Source organism: Anarrhichthys ocellatus, unplaced genomic scaffold, assembly GCF_004355925.1.
Source record: "Anarrhichthys ocellatus isolate YVR2014 unplaced genomic scaffold, GSC_Weel_1.0 scaffold95, whole genome shotgun sequence".
Classification (NCBI taxonomy): Eukaryota; Metazoa; Chordata; class Actinopteri; order Perciformes; family Anarhichadidae; genus Anarrhichthys; species Anarrhichthys ocellatus.
In genome coordinates, this window is record NW_022280125.1 from 137,481 (window position 1) to 160,373 (window position 22,893).

General features: G+C 41.8%; 2 protein-coding genes across 6 annotated transcripts in view; both read left to right on the forward strand.

The window, feature by feature from the left end:
• The first annotated feature begins 876 nt into the window (after positions 1-876).
• dpm2 (dolichyl-phosphate mannosyltransferase subunit 2, regulatory) lies at positions 877-5,894 on the forward strand. 2 transcript variants are annotated; one of them, XM_031875779.1, is made up of 4 exons: positions 877-960; positions 2,468-2,557; positions 2,791-2,893; positions 3,049-5,894. In XM_031875779.1, exons 1-4 carry the CDS (start codon positions 958-960, stop codon positions 3,102-3,104), a joined length of 252 nt encoding a protein of 83 aa, XP_031731639.1. In that variant the 5' UTR covers positions 877-957; the 3' UTR covers positions 3,105-5,894. The 2 variants fall into 2 exon arrangements, with proteins under 2 accessions (XP_031731639.1, XP_031731638.1); XM_031875778.1 differs by lacking the exon at positions 877-960 and having other exon boundaries at positions 968-2,557.
• Positions 5,895-5,987: 93 nt separating this feature from the next.
• pip5kl1 (phosphatidylinositol-4-phosphate 5-kinase-like 1) overlaps positions 5,988-22,893 on the forward strand; it is a 44,143-nt gene continuing 27,237 nt past the window's right edge. The window contains exons 1-3 of one of the 4 annotated variants that reach the window (XM_031875773.1): positions 5,988-6,185; positions 6,920-7,187; positions 22,082-22,297. In XM_031875773.1, the coding sequence (XP_031731633.1) occupies positions 22,082-22,297 (216 nt within the window). In that variant the 5' untranslated portion in view covers positions 5,988-6,185; positions 6,920-7,187. Of the gene's footprint in view, positions 6,186-6,919; positions 7,188-20,335; positions 22,298-22,893 lie in introns of those variants that run through there. The other 3 variants (XM_031875776.1, XM_031875777.1, XM_031875775.1) reach the window with 3 other exon arrangements.

The window sequence follows — 22,893 nt, forward strand, 5'->3', positions numbered from 1 at the left end:
AGAGTCCTGAGAGGCCTCGCCCCAAATATCTTTAAGATCTTTTATTGCCTTATACCCCTTCCTGCACCCTAAGATCTTCAGATGCGTCGTACCTTGTTGTTCTAAGGTCTAGAGTTTTATACAACGGTGTGTATAGAGCACAGGTGATAGAGCCTTTGCACTCAGGGCTCCTACACTGTGGAATGACCTGCCTGAGGACATCTGGATGCAAACTCTGTTCCATCTTTTAAATCTCTTTGAAAAAAAACACTTGAAAATTGCTTTTCTGTGATTTTATTTATGTTTTGGGATATTTTAGTTTGTTTTACTCTCTGTGTTTTATTATGTTTTTAGTTTTATCTCAAATATGATGTTTACTATTGCTAAGCACTTTGTAACAGTAAAGATGTTACATAAATAGTTTATTATGATGACTATTACGTGGATATGCTCTAACTGATGCTGTTTATTGTGATAACTGCATACAAAACCTAAAATATCAGATTAAGATTATTAATCAATCATGCAAAGTCTAGATGTAACAGAAACAAGATTTAAAATCCATACACAGGCCTATACATTACATTATACTTGTTTATAGTACTGTTATCTGTTTGTTTGTGCACTATATTTTATATTTTATTGTACGTTTTAATATGTTTCTACTTTTTGCACTGTTGATTGTTGTTGATTGTTTAATGTTATGCACCACCCGTCATGTCAAATTCCTTGTATGTGCAACATACCTTGGCAAATAAACGGTTCTGGTTCTGGTTCTGGTTCTGGTTATGATTCAGATTCTGGTTCTGATTCTGGTTCTGGTTCTGATATACTGTACATGAAGTTGCAGTAGCTCCATTATCTTGTGTGTTTCGCCGGTCCACCGGTAGGGGGCAGCAGAGACTCTCAGGTGCGTCTTGTCAGCCGGATTAGTCAACAGGAAGGAAGAAGAACAGCAGGAAACGTCAGCAACCAGAAATGGTAAGAGAGATAAGCTGCTTAAACTTAAACAAATGGATTCATGGCGGCTCTTTGAAGCTATAACTCGTAGAATTGCAGGCTGAACATTTTGGGCAGCTTCCCCAGCCAGCGCATAGTTACTAGCGTTAGCTTATCTTCACGGTTGTGACTATGACAAACATGTTCGACACGTTCATGTTAGCGCACAACGTAAGCTCGGTAACGTTAACGTCAGTTAGCGTTAAAAGCGATTCTATTTAACGTTAACTTTTCGTCTCCGGTTTAGTGTGACGTTTCAGGCAGTTTAATACTGACTTGCACATGTACGTTAGAAAGCCTGTAAACAGCTACTAAAGACGATTCTTTCAACTCTTAAACAGCTGATCCACAAATGTTCCTGCGCCAATCATTTGTGTAAACGAACAGGTTTAAATGAAATGGTTTGATGGCTTATCTTCATTTTACACGCCGAATTTACAATGCGCCATTATTTATTCTTCAACCAAATGTACGTGATGTTGCGACATGGATCTATATAAAGCCACGGTTATCTGACAGATATTAATGGAGTCTGGTACAGTATGAGCGCTGTCAGACCAGCTCTCAGTAGAGACAGGACTGGAGGGATCCGGTTCTGGTTCTGGATCTGGACTTGTAACGTTACATAGAGAGCGATTATTTCGGTTGTACATATTTAGGTGGGGGTTACTTGTTTTAATGGGCAGTTATTTTAGTAGATATACTGCAATTGCATATGTGCTATTTCATAGATTCCTGCTCAATTCTCAACACAATTCCAATGAATTGACTATCTAGCACCTTCATTAAATGGCGTGTTTGCTGTGAACCTGAAAGGTTTAGTTTCTCTTCTGTTTTGTTGTCCAATCTGGCACCAGATTAGGACGTCATGGTGGAGGGGATACAGATGTTTTTCAGTGCACTTGTACTTTTCAAACAGAAGCAGATGATGTTTGTAACCTCCACTCTGTGACATGCGGAGTTATTGCTCAAGCTTTGTTTGAACAAGGAGGTCTGGAGGAGTACTACTCAGCTTGTGTATCCTCTGTGGGATGTCATAAAGCAACTCCAAGAAAACAACTAGAGATGCAACAATTAGTCAACTAAATGATTAGTCGATGGACAAAATACATTTTGTTAACTCTTCATTAAAGTAATTATTTTATGCAAAGATGGCAGAGAATGTTTTCAGCCTTAGCGATTTCCTGCTTTTCTTTGTTTTATATCATATTAAATTCAATATTTTTGGGGTTTGGACTGACAAAACAAGACATTTGCAACTTTGAGAAACTAGGATGAACAATTTTCACTATCCTGACATTTTTTAGAACAAACGATGGATCTTGAAAATAGTCGGAAGATTAAGCGATAATGAAATAAATCGTTAGCTGCAGCCCTAAAAACCATTACCCCAAATTCATTCAAGTTCATCTGGGATATGTCATCGTCTGGTTGGGGTTGTGGTCATGAGTGCGACATTTCTTGCTCAGCCAGTTACTTTTATTTTCAGGCTACAGGAGTGGATCAAGCTGTTGGCATGAGTCTTGTTGTCTTCAGCCTCCTGCTGTTTACATACTACTCTGTGTGGGTCATCATCCTGGTACGTTCTGTGTGTGTCCCTAAAGTCCCAGTCAGAGACCCTTATGTCAACAGAAGCCTTGTGCTTCACACCTTTAACCATGTTTATCAAACAACCTGTTGCTTGTTCCCTTGAATACATTGTTCAGTCAAAATCACTTAAGCACCTCTGCAGTTATATCTCATTTTCACAAAAGTATCAAATGAAAGAAAACTTTGAAAATGACATAAACGATGTGCTATTTGGTCCTCCAGCCTTTCGTGGACAATGATCACGTACTTCACAAGTATTTTCTTCCTCGAGAGTACTCGGTGATTGTGCCTGGCGTTGCAGCAGTGATACTGCTGCTCTGTATCGGTGAGTAGACAGTCTGCTTTCTAAAGACAAAGCACACTCTCATTGCAATATGCACTCCACAGACAACCCCTCTCAAGCTCTACATATACAATGAAAGGCGCTGTGACGATGTGTGTCTGTCGCTGTTGAAGTCAACACTGCTCTCATCTCCACAGGGGCCTTCACTGCAGTTATCATGTGGAAGAACCGCAAGCCAAAGAAAGTGGACTAATCTCAGGATGGAGTGACTGCAGCCTCGCTGCTAAACCCTTTGGTGGCGCTGCAAGCAGAATCAAACCTCCATTCTCTGATAAATGCTGCTGAACAGCTGACCTTCATGCTTCCAAAATGATATGTGTTAAAAAGAAAGTTCCTCATATTTATTTCATATTTTGGTTCCATTTCAAGATCTGTTTGAGTTGATAAGTAAGCGTTAAAGCTTCTGTGTCCAATTTGAAAAGCTTCCACTTCGGTGCCCCAGAGTGGCAGTATAGCAAAAGAAACAGAATTCATTAAAAACACAACAAAGACTGCACCAGTGAAAATAACTGATTCTTTCTTTGTAAAATAATTCATATAGACTGAACATTTTCCAAAGCTCACTGCTACTATTGCTGTTCCGTGGTGTTTGGATCAGTCGCTATGTTCTCTCCTCTAGTGGGCAGAGAGTGTGAACGGGAATCATTAGCTGAAGATTTATATCAATGTCATATTTAATAGACACAGCCCAAATTGAAGACAACCTTGATTATAAGAGAACTCCCCTGTTGCAGTTAAGCATGTAACATGAGCTGTCAGAACACTTCCAGGTTTAACTGGACCAACGAAAGCCTTTTCTCTTGTTTCTCACTAACCCAGTAACATGAAGGCTTTAAATGACTCCTCACTCAGGAGGGAAGGCAGCTGAAATATGTGTCACTGTGTGGAAAGTGACAGAATTACAACTTAATTGAAAGCAGCATGGATCTTGAATTCTGTAAATATTGACAATGTGTCCATTGTTGTAGTGTGAAAGTGTGAATGATGATGATTGTAAATAGTTTTGGATGCAAACCAGCATTGTGTCCAACACACACACACCTACAGTCAGACTGGTAATGGGGCCAATGGTCCTTTTTCTTAGTTCAATAAAATGTTGATGCTGGGAAATGTGTTGCGTTTTTACAAATGTCTTTTTAATCTTCATATTTTCATCTCCACAGTACAGTGGATGCAGTGGCTCTAATAGAAATAGTCATGGTAATAGTGACACTAGCAACTGATACCTATGTTAGCAGAGAGCAGGTTTAGTAATGGGGATGGGGACTTGTCCACGTACTTGTGTTTGATAGGGGACAATAAGTGCATGGACACAATTAAAGTTCAAGGTTTCATTTACTGTTATTGCAACATCGAATTGCACATCTCAATGCCTACTGAAGCCCACTGGGATGGAAACAATAAAGATCCTGCAAGTTATAATAATGAGAAACTTTCTCCTAATCATAACTTGGGAAGGAGCAGGACTGGGCACCAGATATGATGAAGACTGGAGGTGGAGGCACCAGAGAGGAGAACAGTTGTGAAGTTTGACAGCAAAGCTTCAGGACATAGTGACAAAATGTGGTTGTTAAATTTAGGGTGAAAGCCCATATGCCTTTCTCAATATGCGTACTTGTCCGTACTGTGTTCTCTGGACTTGGGAGTCCAGACTCCAAAAGTAGACAAGTCCGTACTTGATAAATTATGAATGAATGAGAGCGTAAAGAGAGTCTCTGACTGAACTTCTGCCAAGCTTCATGACGGAAAGCTCCGGAAGTTTGAGTTGCATACAAATGCTTCCCCTACATCGATCATGGTGGGCTGCTGCAGGCTGACATTTTCTACTTCAGGCAAGTGGAGCAAAGAGCCATTATTATGGGGACGCAGAGCGATTATTCTACCGGTGTTGTGGAAAAGGCTACTGCAGCAGCTACATGCTGCTCATTGTGGGATAGTCCGCATGAAAGAATTAGCTAGAAGCTACTTCCTGGACTCGATGGGTAACTAAAGATCAGCCGCTGCACTCAGACTTCTGTCTCTGTATAATTAATGTTAGTATTAGTTGGAGAAATACTATAAATGATACAACAGCATGTAAACAATACAGAAGCTTCATTAACTTCAACATTAACCTTGCATCTGTTTTCATAGATTCTTCACTGGTGACCAACAACGCTCTCGGGCTGTTCCAGTTAATCAACTGAATTTACTGGAGTTTTGGCAAACAAAATTCGGCATCGTTGTTCATACAAGCACAGTTTGTTTTGCTCTAAAATATGTGAATCTTATGTCTTCCCACTTTTGAGAAATTTGAGGACTGTATATTTTGAAAGATGGAGAAACTCCAAAACTCCCTTTGCTGCTGTCCTCTCTTCTTTGTTCAGCAGGCTGCAGTTCAGTCACATGACTGTTGGTCTTTGACAAGTCATTCATTGATTTCCAGCTGATGAGAGAAATGGTTTATTTTTTGCTAGAATTGTTAATGAGACATGTAGAAAAAAACTGATTTTGATTAAATATCTCAATTTTAAAGGGAAAATTCATAGATTTCATACCTTATTTCTACCTATCACATTTAGGTATAGTGTGAAAAACGTCTGCAGATGTTACTCATGTTTTCTGTGTCTCTGGGGTACAGCTGCAAAATCTGTTGTTCCTCTGTATACCAGTGATGTGACAGTGAAGTACTTGTCATATGGAAGAATCCAAGCTGTTTCAGCTGTTTCAGCGTGGATTCTTGTCTCCGCCTCTGGGTAGCCGGAGGTTGTGCTTTAGATGCTGCTCCGTCGCCAACCCAGAGAGAGCGAGCCTTGTGCGTGTTACTTTACATGACAGTTTTATTCCTCACATGGATGGAGGAGTGCTGGAGACCTCCTTCAGGATCCGAAAGATGAACTGGAAAAGACAACAAAGAACATAGGGCCCAGAGGGCAGATGACTGTGAATGTGAATTTTGTCCACTAGCAGCTAGTGCCACAGAGGAGAACTCAGCTTTCTCGTTCGATATAACCGCACTGAAGAATTTACTGCTTCAATGGACTACATTTACCATCAATACTGACCGGACATCCACATAAAGAGTGGCACATGTTCACTCGGTAGATTATCTGAAGTACTCGGGTCATGATTTCTGGGAAGAGACTTTGCCGTTGAGTTTTTCAAATGTATATTTTTTGGCAGTTTGAGCACACAAGCCGAGTATTATATTGGAGAGAAGGCAGACATTTATACGGCCAATACCTCCAACACTCTGGAACTCACACCCACACAATGTAGACTGATAGCACTACAGGTAAGTGGACAAATATGTGTTTTTGATTTTGGAGCGAACTGTCCCTTTAAACTTTAAAGGGACAGCGTGTAACATTTAGTGGGATTAATTGGCAGCAATGGAATATATTCTTCATAACTATGTTTTCATTAATGCATAATCAGTTTATATATACGTAGGGAGCGGGTCGTCTTCCATGGAGTCCGCCATCTTGCACCTCCATGTTTTTAAACTTTATCAATAGAGGACAGAAGACAGGAGGGCAGGAGGACAGAGGACAGGAGGAATGACTGATACTGACGGATGTTCATGTTCTTTATTCTTTGTAAACTTCAATCAGGAATATCATTTATTTTATTAATATTTTACATTTGTTTTCTGTGAGATATTAATGACTTTATATAGTGACTTTGTTGTTAACATGACTGTTGCTGCTCTAGAAACAATATTTAGATATATTTAAAATATAAATAAATACATAAATAATTTCCTGACGGAGGCGTCACACGAACTGTTCACAGACCGTCGGAAATTTGAAACGTCTCTGTTTTTACAGCTTCTAGCCATTATATACGGTGCATGTTTCTGCGATTCTTTTCAAAGGAAACATGCTTTTCAAAACAGCCGGTGGGTTTTGGGGTCCAGAGGGTTAAACCTACAGCCATGCTTTCAATTACGTCCTGTTCATCAAAAATTGGTCTTCTTCTGATTATATACTTACAAAACACTTGTGTGTTTCTGTTTCATTTGTACAGCTGGGCTAGGACACAAAGTTGTTTGCAACGAGACGTTATAAGTCAGATGCTTCCTGTTTCATCACTGCACCAGTGGTTATGCTGATCGTGCAGTGCGGCTGGTCAGTCAGTGACAATATGTGGGTGTGACCGCAGGGTAAGCGAGGCTCCGCTCCGCTCCATGTCGTCACACTAACATGTGACACACACACACACACACACACGCGCGCACACAGTCCAGCGGCCAAGCATCGACCTCCTCTTCTCTGCGTCCACGAGCCACACTAAGGCAAGTACATTTGCAACATTTAATGAGTAGCTTACTAGTTAATTCGGAGCTTTAATAATGTTTTTTGCATGTTGCCATTAGCATGTCTTTCATTTTTCCCATCACTGATACAGACAAGACAGTTCAACATTGAACAGCATTGCTATGCATCTTTTTATAAATCATTTTTTTGTTTGTTTTGTTTTTTTAGCTCAGAATATTCTCTGATATTCGGTCCACATGTTGGCTGATGTGTCACAATCTGCATGTCATCAAACAGCCAGATGTTTCCATTTTGTTAAAGTTAGATTTGTTGTATATCTATAGTAAATATGTATAAACTATTAACTAAGTACTGGCCAAAATGAGGTTGGGGCTTTACCCACATTAAACCTGCATACTCGGCGTCACTAGTTGACGTGTGTGAAGGGGATGGTGTTGAGGACAACATGCTGTTAGACCTAATGTCAGTCTGGTGAAAAACATGCAAATGGCACATTTGATCAAAATATAACATAATGTATTGGCAAATATGTGACATCATGTTCAAACTTCTTTTTATTGGTATTTTCGATTATACAAAATGTATTCATCTTGACATTTGGACACATGGTATATACAAGCCAATTTTTGAATAACATATTTTAAACTAGATCAGATTGTGTCTCACACAGAAAGGTTGAAGAATGGATTAGTGAAATAGAGGAGTCAGTTCATCTGAGATGTCATCACCTAAAGGAGAAAGCCATGCTCTGAGCGCGAGGGGCGTCCCCTAGGGAGCGGCTACTATCACTGATCTTCTGCTCGCGAGTCTTTCGCGGATTTTGACATTGATTTGCCTATATATATATACCTCTCTATCTGCAAATGTGGTGGTACAGATTGTGAGTCTGTAATGTAAGCTGTCATATTTTTCCATGTTATGTCAGTTCTGCTTGGAATGTTCTCGACCCTGGCAATCATATTTTCAAATGCAGCTGTCTTTGTCATGAGTTTGAGCCATTTTGTGAGCGCAGATGTATGTGGGCTCTTCCAGTTGTGCAGAATGAGCCTTGCTGCCACAGTGACACCTGTTAATGACAGCGGGATCTCTGCTTTGGTAAGGCCTGGTGGCACAAGCCTTTTGTCTCCTAGTAAACATAATTGTGGGGATTTTGGTAAAGGCCGTTTGAGCCCCCCTTGAGAAGAGATAGATCTCCCTGACGGCCCACCACTGCATTGCAGAGGATTAAAGGACCAAGGACTTAAAGGAGTTGGATTTTGACTGAGACAAACTTCTAGTGGAAAGAGCTTTGGGTCTGCAGTGGTGTGTGGAGACTGACTCTTTCAGATTCATGATGGAGTTAAAACAAAGAAAACAGTCTCTCACCAGACATGGTATGCTGTCAGTTACCAGCTCAGTGTACGATCCTCTGGGGGTTTCTGGCACCAGTCACTTTGCTGGCCAAAATGATGCAGCAAGAACTCTGTAGGAGAGTTTGTGGCTGTGATGATACTTTACCACACCAATGGAAAAAGTGGTTGGAGGATTTGGATCGGCTGGCTGCATTTAATGTGGACAGGTGCATCAAGCCATTGGACTTTGGAGAGGTCAGACATGCCCGACTACATCACTTTACTGATGCCAGCGAATGTGGGTACGGAACTGTAACATGCATCCGGATGGTAAATCCGGAAAAACACATACACGCCTTCAGTGACACCACTGAAGGCTGTAACTATTCCCCAACTCAAGTTATCAGCGACCATCCTTGCAGTCAGAGTGGCCTCAATGTTAAAGGCAGAGTTGAATTTCCAGTTGGAGGATTCAGTGTTTTGGACTGACAGCTCTGCAGTGCTGAAGTACCTCAACAATGAGGACAGGCGCTTTCACACATTTGTGGCCAACTGAATCTTGATGATCAAAGAAACGTCTGAGCCCTCACAGTGGAGACATGTCAGTTCCAAAGACAATCCAGCTGACGATGCGTCGAGGGGAACGAAGACTCAGAGTTTCTGAAGAATAGCAGGTAGCTTGAATGTCCTGCATTTCATGAGGAGGACTGGCCTAAAACTGTGTTGGAAGTCTTATTAGAGTCGGATGACCAAGAGGTGAGAAAGGAATGGTAAACAGACTGTACTTGTATCGCGCCTTTCTAGTCTTCCAACCACTCAAAGCGCTTCAACACTACATGTTATCCAGTGGTGGGCCGTCAGGTCCTTCAAGGCCTTCTCTGCTGGCCTAAACTGTTATGATGTGGTGTGTTCATGGACCCAAATGCAGACACAGGACAGCAGAGTTCTTTCACAAACCAAGATATTTATTTCTCTCAGTCAGGAGGAAAAAACAGAAAATAGCAAAAGTCACTAAGGAGGCGTCCCCACACGCTCCGCACGGGTCCAAGCCGGAAAGTGGCTAAATCCTCTGAGCGGCAGACGAAGCCAACAGGTAAACAGTCACGTCAAACACGGAGGCGCGTCCTCGCGCTCCGCTCTGATCCTAGCCGGAAAGTGGCTAATACGCATCCGCGGCTGGCAGGCAGGCTGGATCAACTGTGTGAAACCCGGGGCTCGACACAGGATCGCCAAGCCTTCAAAGTTGATCTCCGAGGAACGAACTGGAAGGCTTCTTCGTGCAGGTGAAAACCTGAGGCTCGACACTGGACGGCAGGTAAGTTGAACACAAAAACGGATTGTTAGTTAGAGGAATCTCACAGAGTGAAAAAAACGGACAACTCACGGGTCGGAAAACCAGGTTGGTTAACGGACAACTGAGATGAGAGTGACAGGAGTATTTATGTCAGCTGGAGATGATCACAGGAGATGAGGCACAGCTGTGCCTACGGAGAGAGGCACGGCAGTGGGCGGGACTCGTAGGAGGACACTACTGTTAGGTTTTTAAGAACAAAGGATGAAGGAGCCTGCAGGCCGCAGGTACTCTTCTGCTGCAAACTTCTTACTGCGCACGCGCATCAGAAGAATGAGCTAGATCCGGTTCAAATTAAAACAATATTTAATGTACTACACAAAGTTCACTTACAAACTGAATTAACTATCAATAGTAATGTTCTCGAGAGCAGAGACCACATACACGCATCTCCTCACAGTCCGGCGCGGCCAATTAGCTGAAAATGAGAGCTGCAGTGATCTGAGGTAAACTCCCTAAAACATTGTCTTTTGTATCCCCTGAGAGTCGGAAAGTGTCCGATACTGTCATAAAACGTGTGAATGACCCTCCGTGGCGATTAGTGATTGGCTTCATTTGAATTCTGTCCCCTCCCATTATCGATCCCTTAGCAAAACATCTTGGACTGCTGGTTAGCTTGGCATTTGACCGTCCCACTGGCCCCATCCTCCATCGATGAGGTCGCCTCCATTTGCTGCTGCATGTCTGACACCTCACTCAGAATCCCTATCTGACCCTCAAAACTATTCTTAGTGTTTTAATACCTACAGTGACTATACTTCTATGATTTAATACATTCAATGAGTTAATATACTGTAACATATAATATCCTCTATAAGTAAGAATATTGTAAACCTATAATACATTCCATATGGAAACATATTGTGACTAACATATTTATTATTGTGACACTTCTACTCACCACTAGGGGTGTTATTAAATCCTACTAATAATGCGTTTAATACTGAAATTCTCCACACTACTGAGGGAAATACAGCAGAGTTAGACATAAATCCTCACATAAACAGAATCACAAAGTTATAGCTATTTTATTATTTTATAATTTTTCTTAAATACACTACATGTATTATAATTTCTAAAAATATTTTTCCCATTATCTTATTTTCTCATTGCACAGCTACTGTCTTCCTCAGTTGCTCTGCTTCCAGTGCAGCTTGTTTTAAGTAGAGCTTTTATCCAATCAGATTTCACCTCTGTGTCTCTAGGTAAGAAGAGAGGCCCGAGGCCTGCAGACGGAGGCCTGCATCCATTTGCAGTTTAAGTGAATGGGGACGATATTGTTGATTGTCATATTCTTCAACCAATCAGATCTTTAGTTTGACATGTTGGGGCATATTCTTTGACGTGTCAGAGCTTCTAACTGTCCTACAAGTACGTCAGCTTTAACTCGCAGCTCAGTTTTCAGGTGCAGCTCTGCAGTGAGGTGCAGCGTGCGCTGTGATTGGTCAGTGGGCGAGCACGTGACTATTGTGAACCGAAACTTAACTTGCCAGCAGAGCTTAGTCGGAGGAGTAAGAGTCCAAATTGAAAGATATGGAAGAAATTATAAAATTTTTAGGGTTTTGCTTGGTGTAGTTTATTTATTTTTTACCTAGCTGTGTTTCTTTAACACTCAATGGCTGAAGGAGGAGAAACGGGTTACTGTAGAAGGACATTTACAGAAAAGCTGGACATCGTATCAAAGGGTCGGTCAACCCCACAGCTAGCTGCCCTGACCCAGCATGGAAAAGGATTTGTACGAATGGCATTTCTGGCTGACGGCGGCGGAGAAGCGTTGCACATTTTATGGCTAAGAATGCGTTTCATTTGTAACTGAGCGTCTTGGTGTTTGGAGCTGTTTGGAGCTACGCTATGCTAACCAAGGCAGCTACACGACAGGACACGCACAAGCTATGTGCTTTTGAAAACGTTTGGTGAGACCCGAGTGGATCTACAACTCAACGAACACGTTCACAGGAGGACTCTGGCTGGAACTGACCCGCACCGATGTTCTGTACAACCGCGGTTTTAAACTCTTTGTTAACAAAGAAAGGAGGATGGACTTTGCAAACTTCACAACAGAGTTCTCTTGATGTTTGGGGGAGCAGTCGTGGGTGTACAGCGTGAACAGGAGGGGGCTGAGCACACAGCCCTGGGGGGCTCCGGTGTTCATCACTAGAGTGGAGGCTGCCAATCCGAACTGCCTGGTCTGTTTGTTAGGAAGTCTAATAACCAGTTGCAGAGTGAGGCACTCAAGCCCAGAGTGCTAAGTTTGCCAATCAGTTTCATGGGAGAGATTAAGTTGAAGGCTGAGCTGAAATCAGCAAGATGAGTGAGGGCCGAGTGGAGAGCAGTGGAGACGGCATCCTCTGTGGATCTGTTGGCTCTGTATGCAAACTGGTGAGGGTCCAGGTTGGCTGGGATGTTGTTTTTGATGCTGGAGAACCATAGGTTTATAGATATATTTATCTTTGTTGTATTTAGTGTTGCTTAATATATGCCTCATATGTATTTGCAGTCTTCCCACTATGTATTGTAACTACTGCACAGTCATTTCTCGGGATTAATGCAATTTTAATTGATCTTAAGGATCCAGTCTGCTGGAAATCTAAAAGAAGCGGAAGTACTTCCGTTTGTCGCAAACTGACAAACAAGCGCATCCAATTAGCAATGAGGAATTATTGTCCAATTCGTACCTACCTTTTCCAGTTTGAGTCTTACCTTGATGTAGTTTGGTTCTCTCTTTTGGGGTTGTGTTTTGTTAAATGCGGTTGTATTTCCTGAAATATTGTGTTTCCTGAAATATCGTTTGAAATGGTGATGTAATTTGACCCTCAGGGCCACCGTAGCTTCCAGTTGCTAATCTCTGAACGTTCAGAAAGTTGCTGGTGTCGTCACTGTAAGCGCTCCACTGCACCAAGCCAGAGCTTCACTGCCAGAAAAAAACTAGACGCTCAACCTCAGCCACACTTTGTGTTCAAATCATGCTGTGTTTGTTTTAGAACTGTAATGTAACACCCTCTACCTCTCTGAACTGCTCTCTTAAAGATGTGTTCAAACCCCAGCAGCCTGGACACTCAAGCAGACATCAAACATGATCACTGCTTTTGTTTCACGGTCAAATGCAAAGTGAAGCTGTGAGCGTTGCTAGTAACAGAGAGAAGGGCATAAAAGGTGCTTGAAGCTTGTTGCTATGGGATTACCCAATAGCATATCTGGCCAATTTACAAAAGAGGTGAGTGGCTATGTCCACCAAAGCATGTCCTGCCCCTCCTCCACTGTGATAGGACAACTGGGTAAAAAGTGACAGTGAGTGCAGTGTTTGAACCAAATCTGAAAATGTTTCAACTCAAGGTAACCAGAAACAAAGGCCAGTGCAGAATAGAGTTTCAGAGCCTCATCACACTGCAGCTGTTTGGTGCATAGCATTTCTATTGCAAATGATTAAAAGGTGTTTTTTTGTTTTAATGAGACATGAGCTCTGGTTGCTGAAAAGTTATACTAGAAATAATTCCCAGAAATTATGATTAAATGGGAGTTATCATATTCTGAAGAGGAACAGAATGCTCTACTTTGACCATTTTTTCAAATAATTTACTGAAGCAGTCTATGGCTGCAGAAATAAAAGATACAATTTGGACATACATCATATCAAGACTTTAAACGCACCTCTTAGTGTAACAGAGACTGCTCTTAACAATGCACACAGGGCTGAATTAGTTCAACATCCCTTTATTATTATTTTATTCTTGTGTTCCCTTGAAAACCACAATGGTTGAAGTTCACTCCGATCAGATTTGTGGGATTGAGTCAAAGTAAGCTACTGTGTGTGTGTGTGTTGATGGTAATTGTCACTAACTGGGCCACATGGCCATGACAAAAGTGTGACAACCAAGCAAATGAACAATTTATTTACTTAAAGGCAACATAAGAGGTAAGCTTAAGCTAACAGTGGCATGTGGAGTCAGTAAGTTCAGCAGTGTAGGTGAGTGCATGAGTGGAAAGTGTGTGTGCAATGCTGTATGGTGTAGAAACAAACCACAATGTCAACCAAAAACCAAATGGGTGTCTCAGGAAGAAGAGAGGGGCCAACTGAGACTAAAGAGGGTTTTTAACAGAGTGCACTGGTACACAGGGCCCATGTGTTGCCAGTGTTGCTGATGGGAACGCAGGAGGGTTGAGATACCGGCAGGAGGGAGGAGCGCGGCGGACGAGGAAGTAACTCACGGAGGAGAGCTTGTAGAAGTAGTATCAGTGGATTGTGCATAAACTAATCTGTGACTGGACTAAGGATGGGAGGCAATAGTGATGGAGAGGGGAGTGAGGATATGGATTACAATAACTGGACTGAAGTAGGGAAAAATAAACAAGCTAGAAATCATAATAGTGGATCTGGTAGTAGTTTGGAAGGCAGAGAGGAAGGCAGGGTGATGAGGAGGAAGATTGTTGAGAATGAGGGATTCAAAGTAATTTTGAGATTTAGGGAAGGAAATGATATTAGGAAAGTTAGTCCGGTGGCACTGACTCGCGTGAAGGAGAAAGTTGCCGAAATTTTGATGGCGAAGGTGCTGGGTGATGGCGGCTTGTTGATTAAGTGTAAGGACGAGGAGCAGAGCGAAAAAGCAATGAAGTTGAAAAAAGTGTGCAACATGGTGGTTGAGAACGCTAAGAAGACAAGTGATGGGCCCTTTGTGAGAGGCGTTATATATGGTATCCCAGTGGAGGAAAAGGTGGAGGATTTGAGATCAAGTATAAGAGGTGGAAAAATTATAGGGATTAAACGTCTGCAAGCAAGAAGAGGGGGAGAAAGGGTTGATAGTTTGTCAGTGTTGCTGGATATCCAAGAGAGGGTGTTGCCTGCTAAAGTCACTGTGGGATATATGAGGTACAATGTAAGAGCTTATGTCCCACCACCTTTGAGGTGTTTCAAATGCCAAAAATATGGACATATTGCGGCAGCGTGCAAAGGGAAACAAAAGTGTGGAAAATGTGGAGGGGAACATGAGTATGGAAAATGTGAGGATGGGACAGAGCTCAAATGTGCAAATTGCAGAGGTGCACATAGTGTGGCCTATGGTGGGTGTTGTTGGGAATAACATAGCCTCACACGGGGCACCAATATGTTGGAAACGTAAAGGAGCGTGTTTGGTTATCAGCAAATATGAAACTAAACTATCAACATCAATGGAGTTATTAACATCAATAAGTTAATTAGTAATTACTAATAAGAACGGGGCACCACCCTGCGGACAGGGACCAATAACCAAACTATAAACTAAGTCTCATAATTAGTGTTCACTCACGATATTAACAGTCTGAATTCTATTACACGTTTGGAGTGAGAGTGAAGGTTTAAGTTCGAGCGCAGGCCACTACATCCAGTTATTATTACACACATATGCACAAGTAATCACAGACGACTGCTCTTTAAAATATAATAGAGTTTATTAAATCAAAATAATAAATGATCAAATCAAGTAATATCAAACCCAACAAACACTATCATACAATTATATGTCTAATACCTAAAGTCAAATGAATAAAGTGGGGTAAGGACATGTATATAGATATATGTACATGTATATGTGTGTGTGTGTGTGTGTGTGTGTGTGTGTGTGTGGGAACGAAAAGGGGGGGGGGCTTACTCAACAGTGATGGTGGGTAACCTAAAAAAGCGGGCGTGTGAGCCTACAAGCCAAGATGGCGGAGTCTAGAGACCTACGACAAAATGGCTGAGAGGGGGCCACGCGTAACCACGTGGGACGGCACACAATGTGGGTTGGGACAATAGATTACTCGACCACGTGACTGAGAGGTTCGCCAAAAATCTGTGAATCTAACTATGTGTGTGCGTGTTAGTAGAGAGAGAGAGAGAGAGAATGAGAGAGAGTGAGAGAAAATCGAGCTCTGGCGGTGCTCTGCGCCGTAGTGAGGAAGTGAGAAACAGCACGCTTTTATGGTGATAGTTGCGGTTCTAGATCTCACTCACAGAGCCGATTTAAAGAGGAGAGAATAAAACCAAAAACAAAATAAAAGAATCCCCAGAACAAAACAGATCTTTGTCACTGCGGTGAGACGCGAGTGTTGCTCCCTTATCACCCCGAAACTCGGTCGGCGAGACGAGGGTCCGCCACCGTGGTTTTAGTCTTTAAAGTGATAAAATCACAAGCTCCACATCCACTAGCAGCGACGGATCTAATGCAAACAGTTAAAGCAGGAAATACACAATATCACGGGACTCCGTGGTCCACGATGCTTGCGCACTGACACGTTATAACACGACAGTAACTTAACACAACAAGATACAGGAATAACAACGACATAAACTAATAGTCTAAATTAAACTAAAGCTAAGCTAGGCTACGCTAGGCTAAGCTAGGCCCAGATACCAATGATACCCTTACATTGAGAAGCTTCGTTCGGTAGGATCTGGCTCCAGTGGTAGGAATCACTCTGTCCTCGAGGAGTCGTTGACTCTCGGTGGCACGGCCTCAGGGCTGGCGCAGATGCTGGGGGGGGGAATCACTCGGTCCTCGAGTAGTCGATGGCTCTCGGTGGCGCGGCTTCTGAGCTGGCGCAGACTCGAGGGAATCACTTGGTCCTCGAGTAGTCAATGGCTCTCGGTGGCACGGCTTCTGAGCTGGCGCAGACTCGAGGGAATCACTTGGTCCTCGAGTAGTCAATGGCTCTCGGTGGCGCGGCTTCTGAGCTGGCGCAGACTCGGCCTCCTCGCTGCAGAGAGGGGCTTTTAACTTCGGCTGAGAGAGAGAGAAACTCGTTCTTCTGCCGGCGGTGTGTACACAAAAAGGGTGGGGGAACGGGGCATAGAAGTTATCCGTTCTCGCACTACAGGATCCAGAACTCGAAAAAGAAAAACACAGTCTATAGTTCGACCACCGAATGTAACATGTGACCTGAAAGGATTTGATTAGGCAAGCGCTTCCTTGTGGATCTTCTTGTTACCAACGTGATGCCGGAGGGAAGAGGCCTTGTGGACCTCCTTATACCAGCATGTCTGGACGGAAGAGAGCGATTCTAGCTGTGCTCAGGCTTATGAACCAGGTAGCACAACCAGTGGGGGGGCCCTTTCTTGGCCAATGAGGGTCCAGCATCAGGTTTCTGCTGGAGCTGGGGGGGTGTGGTCATCTGGCATGAGGTTTCTTGCAGACCCCAGGTCAGGCGTTTTGGTGAAAGGAAGGAACATGGCTGCTCCTTTGTTTGAAAAGCACGTGTGAAGGTCTCAGCCAGCCAGGAGAGCAGGGTCAGATCCCAACAGTGTGAATTAAGAAAGAAGGCAGTGGAAGTGCAGCAGCTAAAAGTGAAAATGAATATATCTTATGCAGAAGCAGCAAAGAAGGTTCAGAGGGAGAGTAGAGTGGAGGGGGGGAACCGTCTCAACAGTCAAATGAACAACTTGTGACAAAGAGTCAAAGGGGAGATGGGAATGTACTGACGGTAAATAAGAAGAGCTTTGTGTATTTCATGGTGGAAGTAGTTAACTGCACATTCCAAGCAAAAGGCAGATCTGAGAAGATTGAAATATTGGCAAATGGCCAAGAATGTAAAGGTTTTCTTAATGGGTTAGAATATAAAGCAGATATAATATGTGTTGAAGAGACATGGCTTAAACCAAACTTAGACTTTGTGATTCAGGGATATGTGTGCATAAGAAGGGATAGAGAAGGGGGTAATGTGGAAGGATATGCTACCTTTGTTAGGCAAGGAATTTCTTATCGAGAAATAGAAAAAGGAAAAGACCTAGAATATGTAGTTGTTGAAGTGTGGTTAGGGGATGAGAGTTCGGTTGTGGTAATTTTTTACAATCCATGTCAACGATTGGAATTGGAAGCATTAGAGGCAATAAAGGGACTAGACAGAAGAAGGGTCATTTGGTGTGGTGATTTGAATGCGCATAGCACTCTCTGGGGAGGGGAAAAGACTGATAGGAATGGGTTGATAGTAGAGGAGGTGATGGACTCCTTGGGACTTGTATGTTTAAATGATGGGAGTTTCACAAGAGTGAAATACAAATCAGGTAATGAGTCAAGTTTAGACCTGACCATAGCATCATGGTCATTGGCAGGTATTTGTGTGTGGGAGGTATGTAAGCATTCTACTGTTGGAAGTGATCATTACCCCATTTTCTGTAGAGTAGGAAGAGGAAGCAGGGTGGGTTCAGAAGATACAGCAGACAGGTGGGTATTTGGAAAGGCTCAGTGGGATACATTTAGAGAAATGAGTGAATCAAGGTTTAAAGATATAGATAGAGAACAGGATATAGAAATATTTAATGAAAATCTGAGAGATGCAATAATTGGAGCTGCCAATCAGACAATTTTAAGGAAAACCGGTATAAAGAGGCAGAAGTTAGTTCCATGGTGGAATGATGAGTGCAGTGAGGTAATAAAGAAACGGAATAAGGCTTTTAAGGTTTTAAAAAACACCCACAATTTCAAAAATGTAATAGAGTACAAGAGAATGCAAGCAGTAGTACGGAAAACCATCAAAGAAACTAAAAGGAAGTATTGGAGATAATTTTGTAACACAATAGGGAGAAGCACTTCAATTAATCAAGTTTGGGGGATGATAAAGAAAATGAGTGGAGTAAAACGGGAGTGGGGGTATCCAGTATTGGAAAATGGCGGAGTGGTGGCTAACGATGATGAAGAAAAGGCAGAAATGTTAGCTAAAGCACTGATTGAGGTCCATAGTTCTGGTAATATGTCAGAGGAGGGTTTAAATGGAAGACATAGAACAAGTGAAGCAAATAAAGAATTGTTGGAAACAGATGAAGAGAGGGAAGATGCAATTAATGCTCCCTTCACTTTGGAAGAAATAAAAAGGGCCTTAAGAAAATCAGGGCTAAATGCTCCAGGTAAAGATCAGATTTGCTACATCATGATGAACCATTTGTCTGATTTAGCATTAGAGGTGATTTTGCAATTGTTTAACACAGTTTGGCAGGAAGGAAAATTACCAGGGCTTTGGAAACAAGCAGTTATAGTACCCATCAGGAAACCAGGAAAAGACCCCACTAATCCATCTAACTATAGACCAATAGCATTGACTTCCCACATGTGTAAAATCATGGAGCGAATGATCACAGAAAGACTAACATATTATTTGGAAACAAGGAATCTTAGGTCAAAGTATCAAAGTGGATTTAGAAAAGGAATGGATCTAATAGCATGTCTAGAAGCAGAGGTGAGGAAGGCACAAGTGAGTAAGGAGGTAGTGGTAGCAGTGTTTTTTGATGTGGAGAAAGCGTATGATTTACTGTGGAAAGAGGGATTATTAATCAAAATTAGAAAATTAGGAGTATCGGGTAAAATGTTCAGATGGGTTAAACATTTTTTGTTTGGTCGATCAATAGAAGTGAGAGTGGGAAGGTGTTTGTCGGCCAGCCATTTGGTGGACAATGGCACACCACAAGGAAGTGTGATTAGTCCTTTATTTTTCTCTATAATGATTGATGATGTATATGAAAATGTTGGACAAAATATAGGGAGATCTTTATTTGCTGATGATGGGGCACTGTCGAAAAGAGGTAGGAATGTGGAATATGTTGTGAAACAGATGCAGGAAACAATCAAAAGAGTGGAACAGTGGGCATTGGAATGGGGATTAGAATTTTCAGTGGAAAAACAAATACCCTTTTCTTTACAAGAAAGAAAATTGGAACAGAGGTCAAATTGTATTTATATGGTAAGGAACTGAAAAGGACGGACTCGTACAAATTTTTAGGAACGTGGTTTGATGCTAGGCTCACATGGAATGTACATATTGATAAAATAGTTAATAAATGTAAAAAGGTGTTGAATGTAATGAGATGTTTGGTGGGAACAGAGTGGGGAGCTGACAGGTCTGCTTTGAAAGCTATATATATGGGGTTGATAAGATCAGTAATAGACTATGGCTGGGTGGCTTATAGGTCAGCGTCTAAAACATTATTGGGAAAATTAGATGTAATACAAGACCAAGCATTAAGAATATGTAGTGGGGCTTTTAAAAGAACATCTGTGCCGGCATTGCAGGTAGAAATGGGGGAAATGCCAGTGGAGTTGAGAAGATTACAGATAATGATGACATATTGGGCTAGTTTACAAGGACATAACAACCATCCAACAATAAGTGCAATTGAGCCATGCTGGGAACATGCAAAAACGCTGACAAAGAGCTTTGGTTGGGTTGCTAAGGAGAAGGCTAGGGAATTGGGTATATTGGATAGGAGTTATTCTCTAGCTGTGGTTCTGCCAGCTATTCCTCCTTGGTTACTGCCACAACCTGAAGTTGATCTTGGCCTCCTTGAAGTAATGAGAGATGAATGTGGGGTAAACTGTAAGATATTCAAGTCATACATCAGGAGGAATTATCACAATTATATACAAATTTATACAGATGGATCAAAAGACCCCAATAATGGTAGAACAGCAGCAGCAGCAGTAATACCAGAATTCCAGTATGAGTGTGGGAAGAGACTCAGTGATGACTTGTCTGTGTTTGCATGTGAGATGATGGCCATAGTTATTGCGTTACAGTGGGTAGAGGACGTCAGGCCAGAGAGAGTGGTGATTGCATCAGATTCATGTGCAGTACTGACGAGTTTGAAATGTTGCCACTCCAGATGCAGAGAGGATTTACTGTATGAAATACTACAATCACTATTCAGAATCCGTCAAATGCGGATAGCGGTTAAATTTGTGTGGGTCCCTGCTCATGTTGGAGTCGATGGCAACAAGAAGGCGGATAAAGCAGCAAAAAAGGCTTTGAAGAGTGGGAGAAATATTGTTAAATTAAATATAAGTAAGTCAGAAGCTAAAGTGGTGATTAAGGGACAAATCAAAAAGATATGTCAGACTGAATGGAATAAAGGGAGCAAAGGACAATATCTGTTTAAAAATAAACCATTGGTTGGGAGTGCAGGATCTAGTGGACGAAATAGAAAAGAGGAGAGGGTAATGACAAGACTAAGGAATGGACATACTGGTCTTAACAGTTCCCTCTATGTTATTGGAAAACATAATAATGGAATGTGTGGATTTTGTGATGAAGAGGAAACTGTGGACCATGTTTTAGTGTCATGTCAGAGGTACGAGGTAGAGAGAGAAGTATTAAAAAGTGGTCTAAGAGAGATGGGAGAGGAGAATATAACTGATATATTAAAGAAAAGCTTTGGTGAAGAGTGTTGGAAGCCTCTTTGACTTTTTAGAGTCAACAAGACTAGTGAATAGAATTTGAGAATTATATTTATTTTATTTTGTTTTGTTTTATTTTATTTTGTTTTATTTTGTGTTTGTTTGTTTGGTTTTTGTATTAGATAATTACTTTCCTTGGTCCACACTCCAGATTAGTGGGTGGCGGTAATGCACCTAAAAGTTGTTTGCCAACCTCCATTAAAAACAAAAGAAGAAGAAGAAGAAGAAGAAGAAGAAGAAGTAGTAGTGTTGCTGATGAGCTCAGGTGTTTCCACTCCGCTGATGACCCTCCGCCACGACCACCTCCAATACCTGCAGGGAGAGCAGCCACACGAAAGGAGTAACAGGCAGACAGGTCATCACAGTAATAAAGAAACATCTGACCCATTGCAACAGTGAGGCTCATTGATTTTGCAGTACTAGTTTGTAAATGCATTCATTGTTAGTTTTGGATTTTATGAGACTTGTTGATGGTAAGAAAAAAATGGAATATCACCAGCCTTAACCTTTAAAAAAATGTAAAAAATGTTTTTGGTCATTTACCTTTAACATCTTTTATGTACTGTACATAATTATCAATTGTTGAGCAAATATGTTTAGTCTTTTAACATTGTTTACTACATTTTACATTTGCACCACTGTAGTAGTCCACCATTGCCCTCTTTGTCTTTGGCACCATGTTCATTTACGGTCTACACTGTTGGATTTGCAGGCACACTAATTAATGCGAGATTGTTTTTCTCTAATGTAGACAATACATGTGTTACAATGAAGAGATGTGATGATTGGAGGGCCAGTATCATCCCATTACCACAGCACAGCTCATGAAAGTACTATTCCTTTGTGTTGGTTTCTATAGCTACCCTATTAGAGACTCAGCTGGCAGTCAGCTGTCTTTTGTGTTTGTCACTGGCCTCTCTGGCCTCCACTTACTCTTTGAGTTCTTTTTGCTGGAGCTTTAAAAACCTCCTCTGCGTTTAGAGTGCAGTGGGTAGAGTTAGGGTACAGCAGTCATATGTTTGGGATTTGTGTATTTTTTTTTTTTTGTATCCAAGATGGAGAGGTCAGCGGATGCAGGTGGTCTGGGAATGTCTGGTCACCGTCAGCACTCCGGCACGGTGAAGAGGAGGCTGTGGGGAGGTTTGAGGCAGCAGTGGAAGCTTCTGGGCTTGTTTGAGATTGATCAGCAGCATGAGTTCTACAGCCTGACCTGCATGATGAAGGAGGGATTGGCAGCAGCCACCCAAAACAACATTAACAATGCACCTACAGTGAGTACGGGTCAGCAGAGGCACCATTTCCATCACCTACATATATGCAATATTTAAAATCTACCCACTTAGTATTCAAATGGAAGTATAGTATTAAGAGTTGTAATATTACAGGCAGGGCTTTACTTTAACTGTAATAGGGTATCAGTCATTGTGCATTAAAACTAGATTGCAAGTTTGCAAGTAAAGTTCCATAAATGAAAAACAAATAAGCTTTGATAAATTCCCCTCCTTTTATGTGGATGTCCAATCAGTGTTGGTGGTAACTGTAGTTCACTGAAGAAATACATTCCAGGGCTGCTATATTGACAGAGAAAGCTGATCTCTCCGGCCTACATGTACCAGGATGCATTGCGCAAGCAGCTATTTCACTACGGCTAATGAATAAACACAATGTTAATGAATGAAATATTCTTACACCTAAATAGAAAAATACAACCGTACATCTTCTGAATTTAAGTTTCTCATTTAAACTGAACTACAACAAGCTTAACTGCCTTGTTAACTCATCATAAAACACACTTCAGTCAAACTGGTTAAAAATACATCCTTAACTCACAGAGTAAGATGTGAAAATATGGTGGATCTACACACTG

What these genes read in the sequence shown, in the direction of transcription:
- dpm2 (XM_031875778.1), top strand. Translation starts at nt 2,396, where the DNA reads ATGTCATCGTCTGGTTGGGGTTGTGGTCATGAGTGCGACATTTCTTGC. An exon ending in CTGTGTGGGTCATCATCCTG is followed by an intron (nt 2,558 to 2,790) that starts GTACGTTCTGTG and finishes TTGGTCCTCCAG; the next exon opens with CCTTTCGTGGACAATGATCA. An exon ending in GATACTGCTGCTCTGTATCG is followed by an intron (nt 2,894 to 3,048) that starts GTGAGTAGACAG and finishes TCATCTCCACAG; the next exon opens with GGGCCTTCACTGCAGTTATC.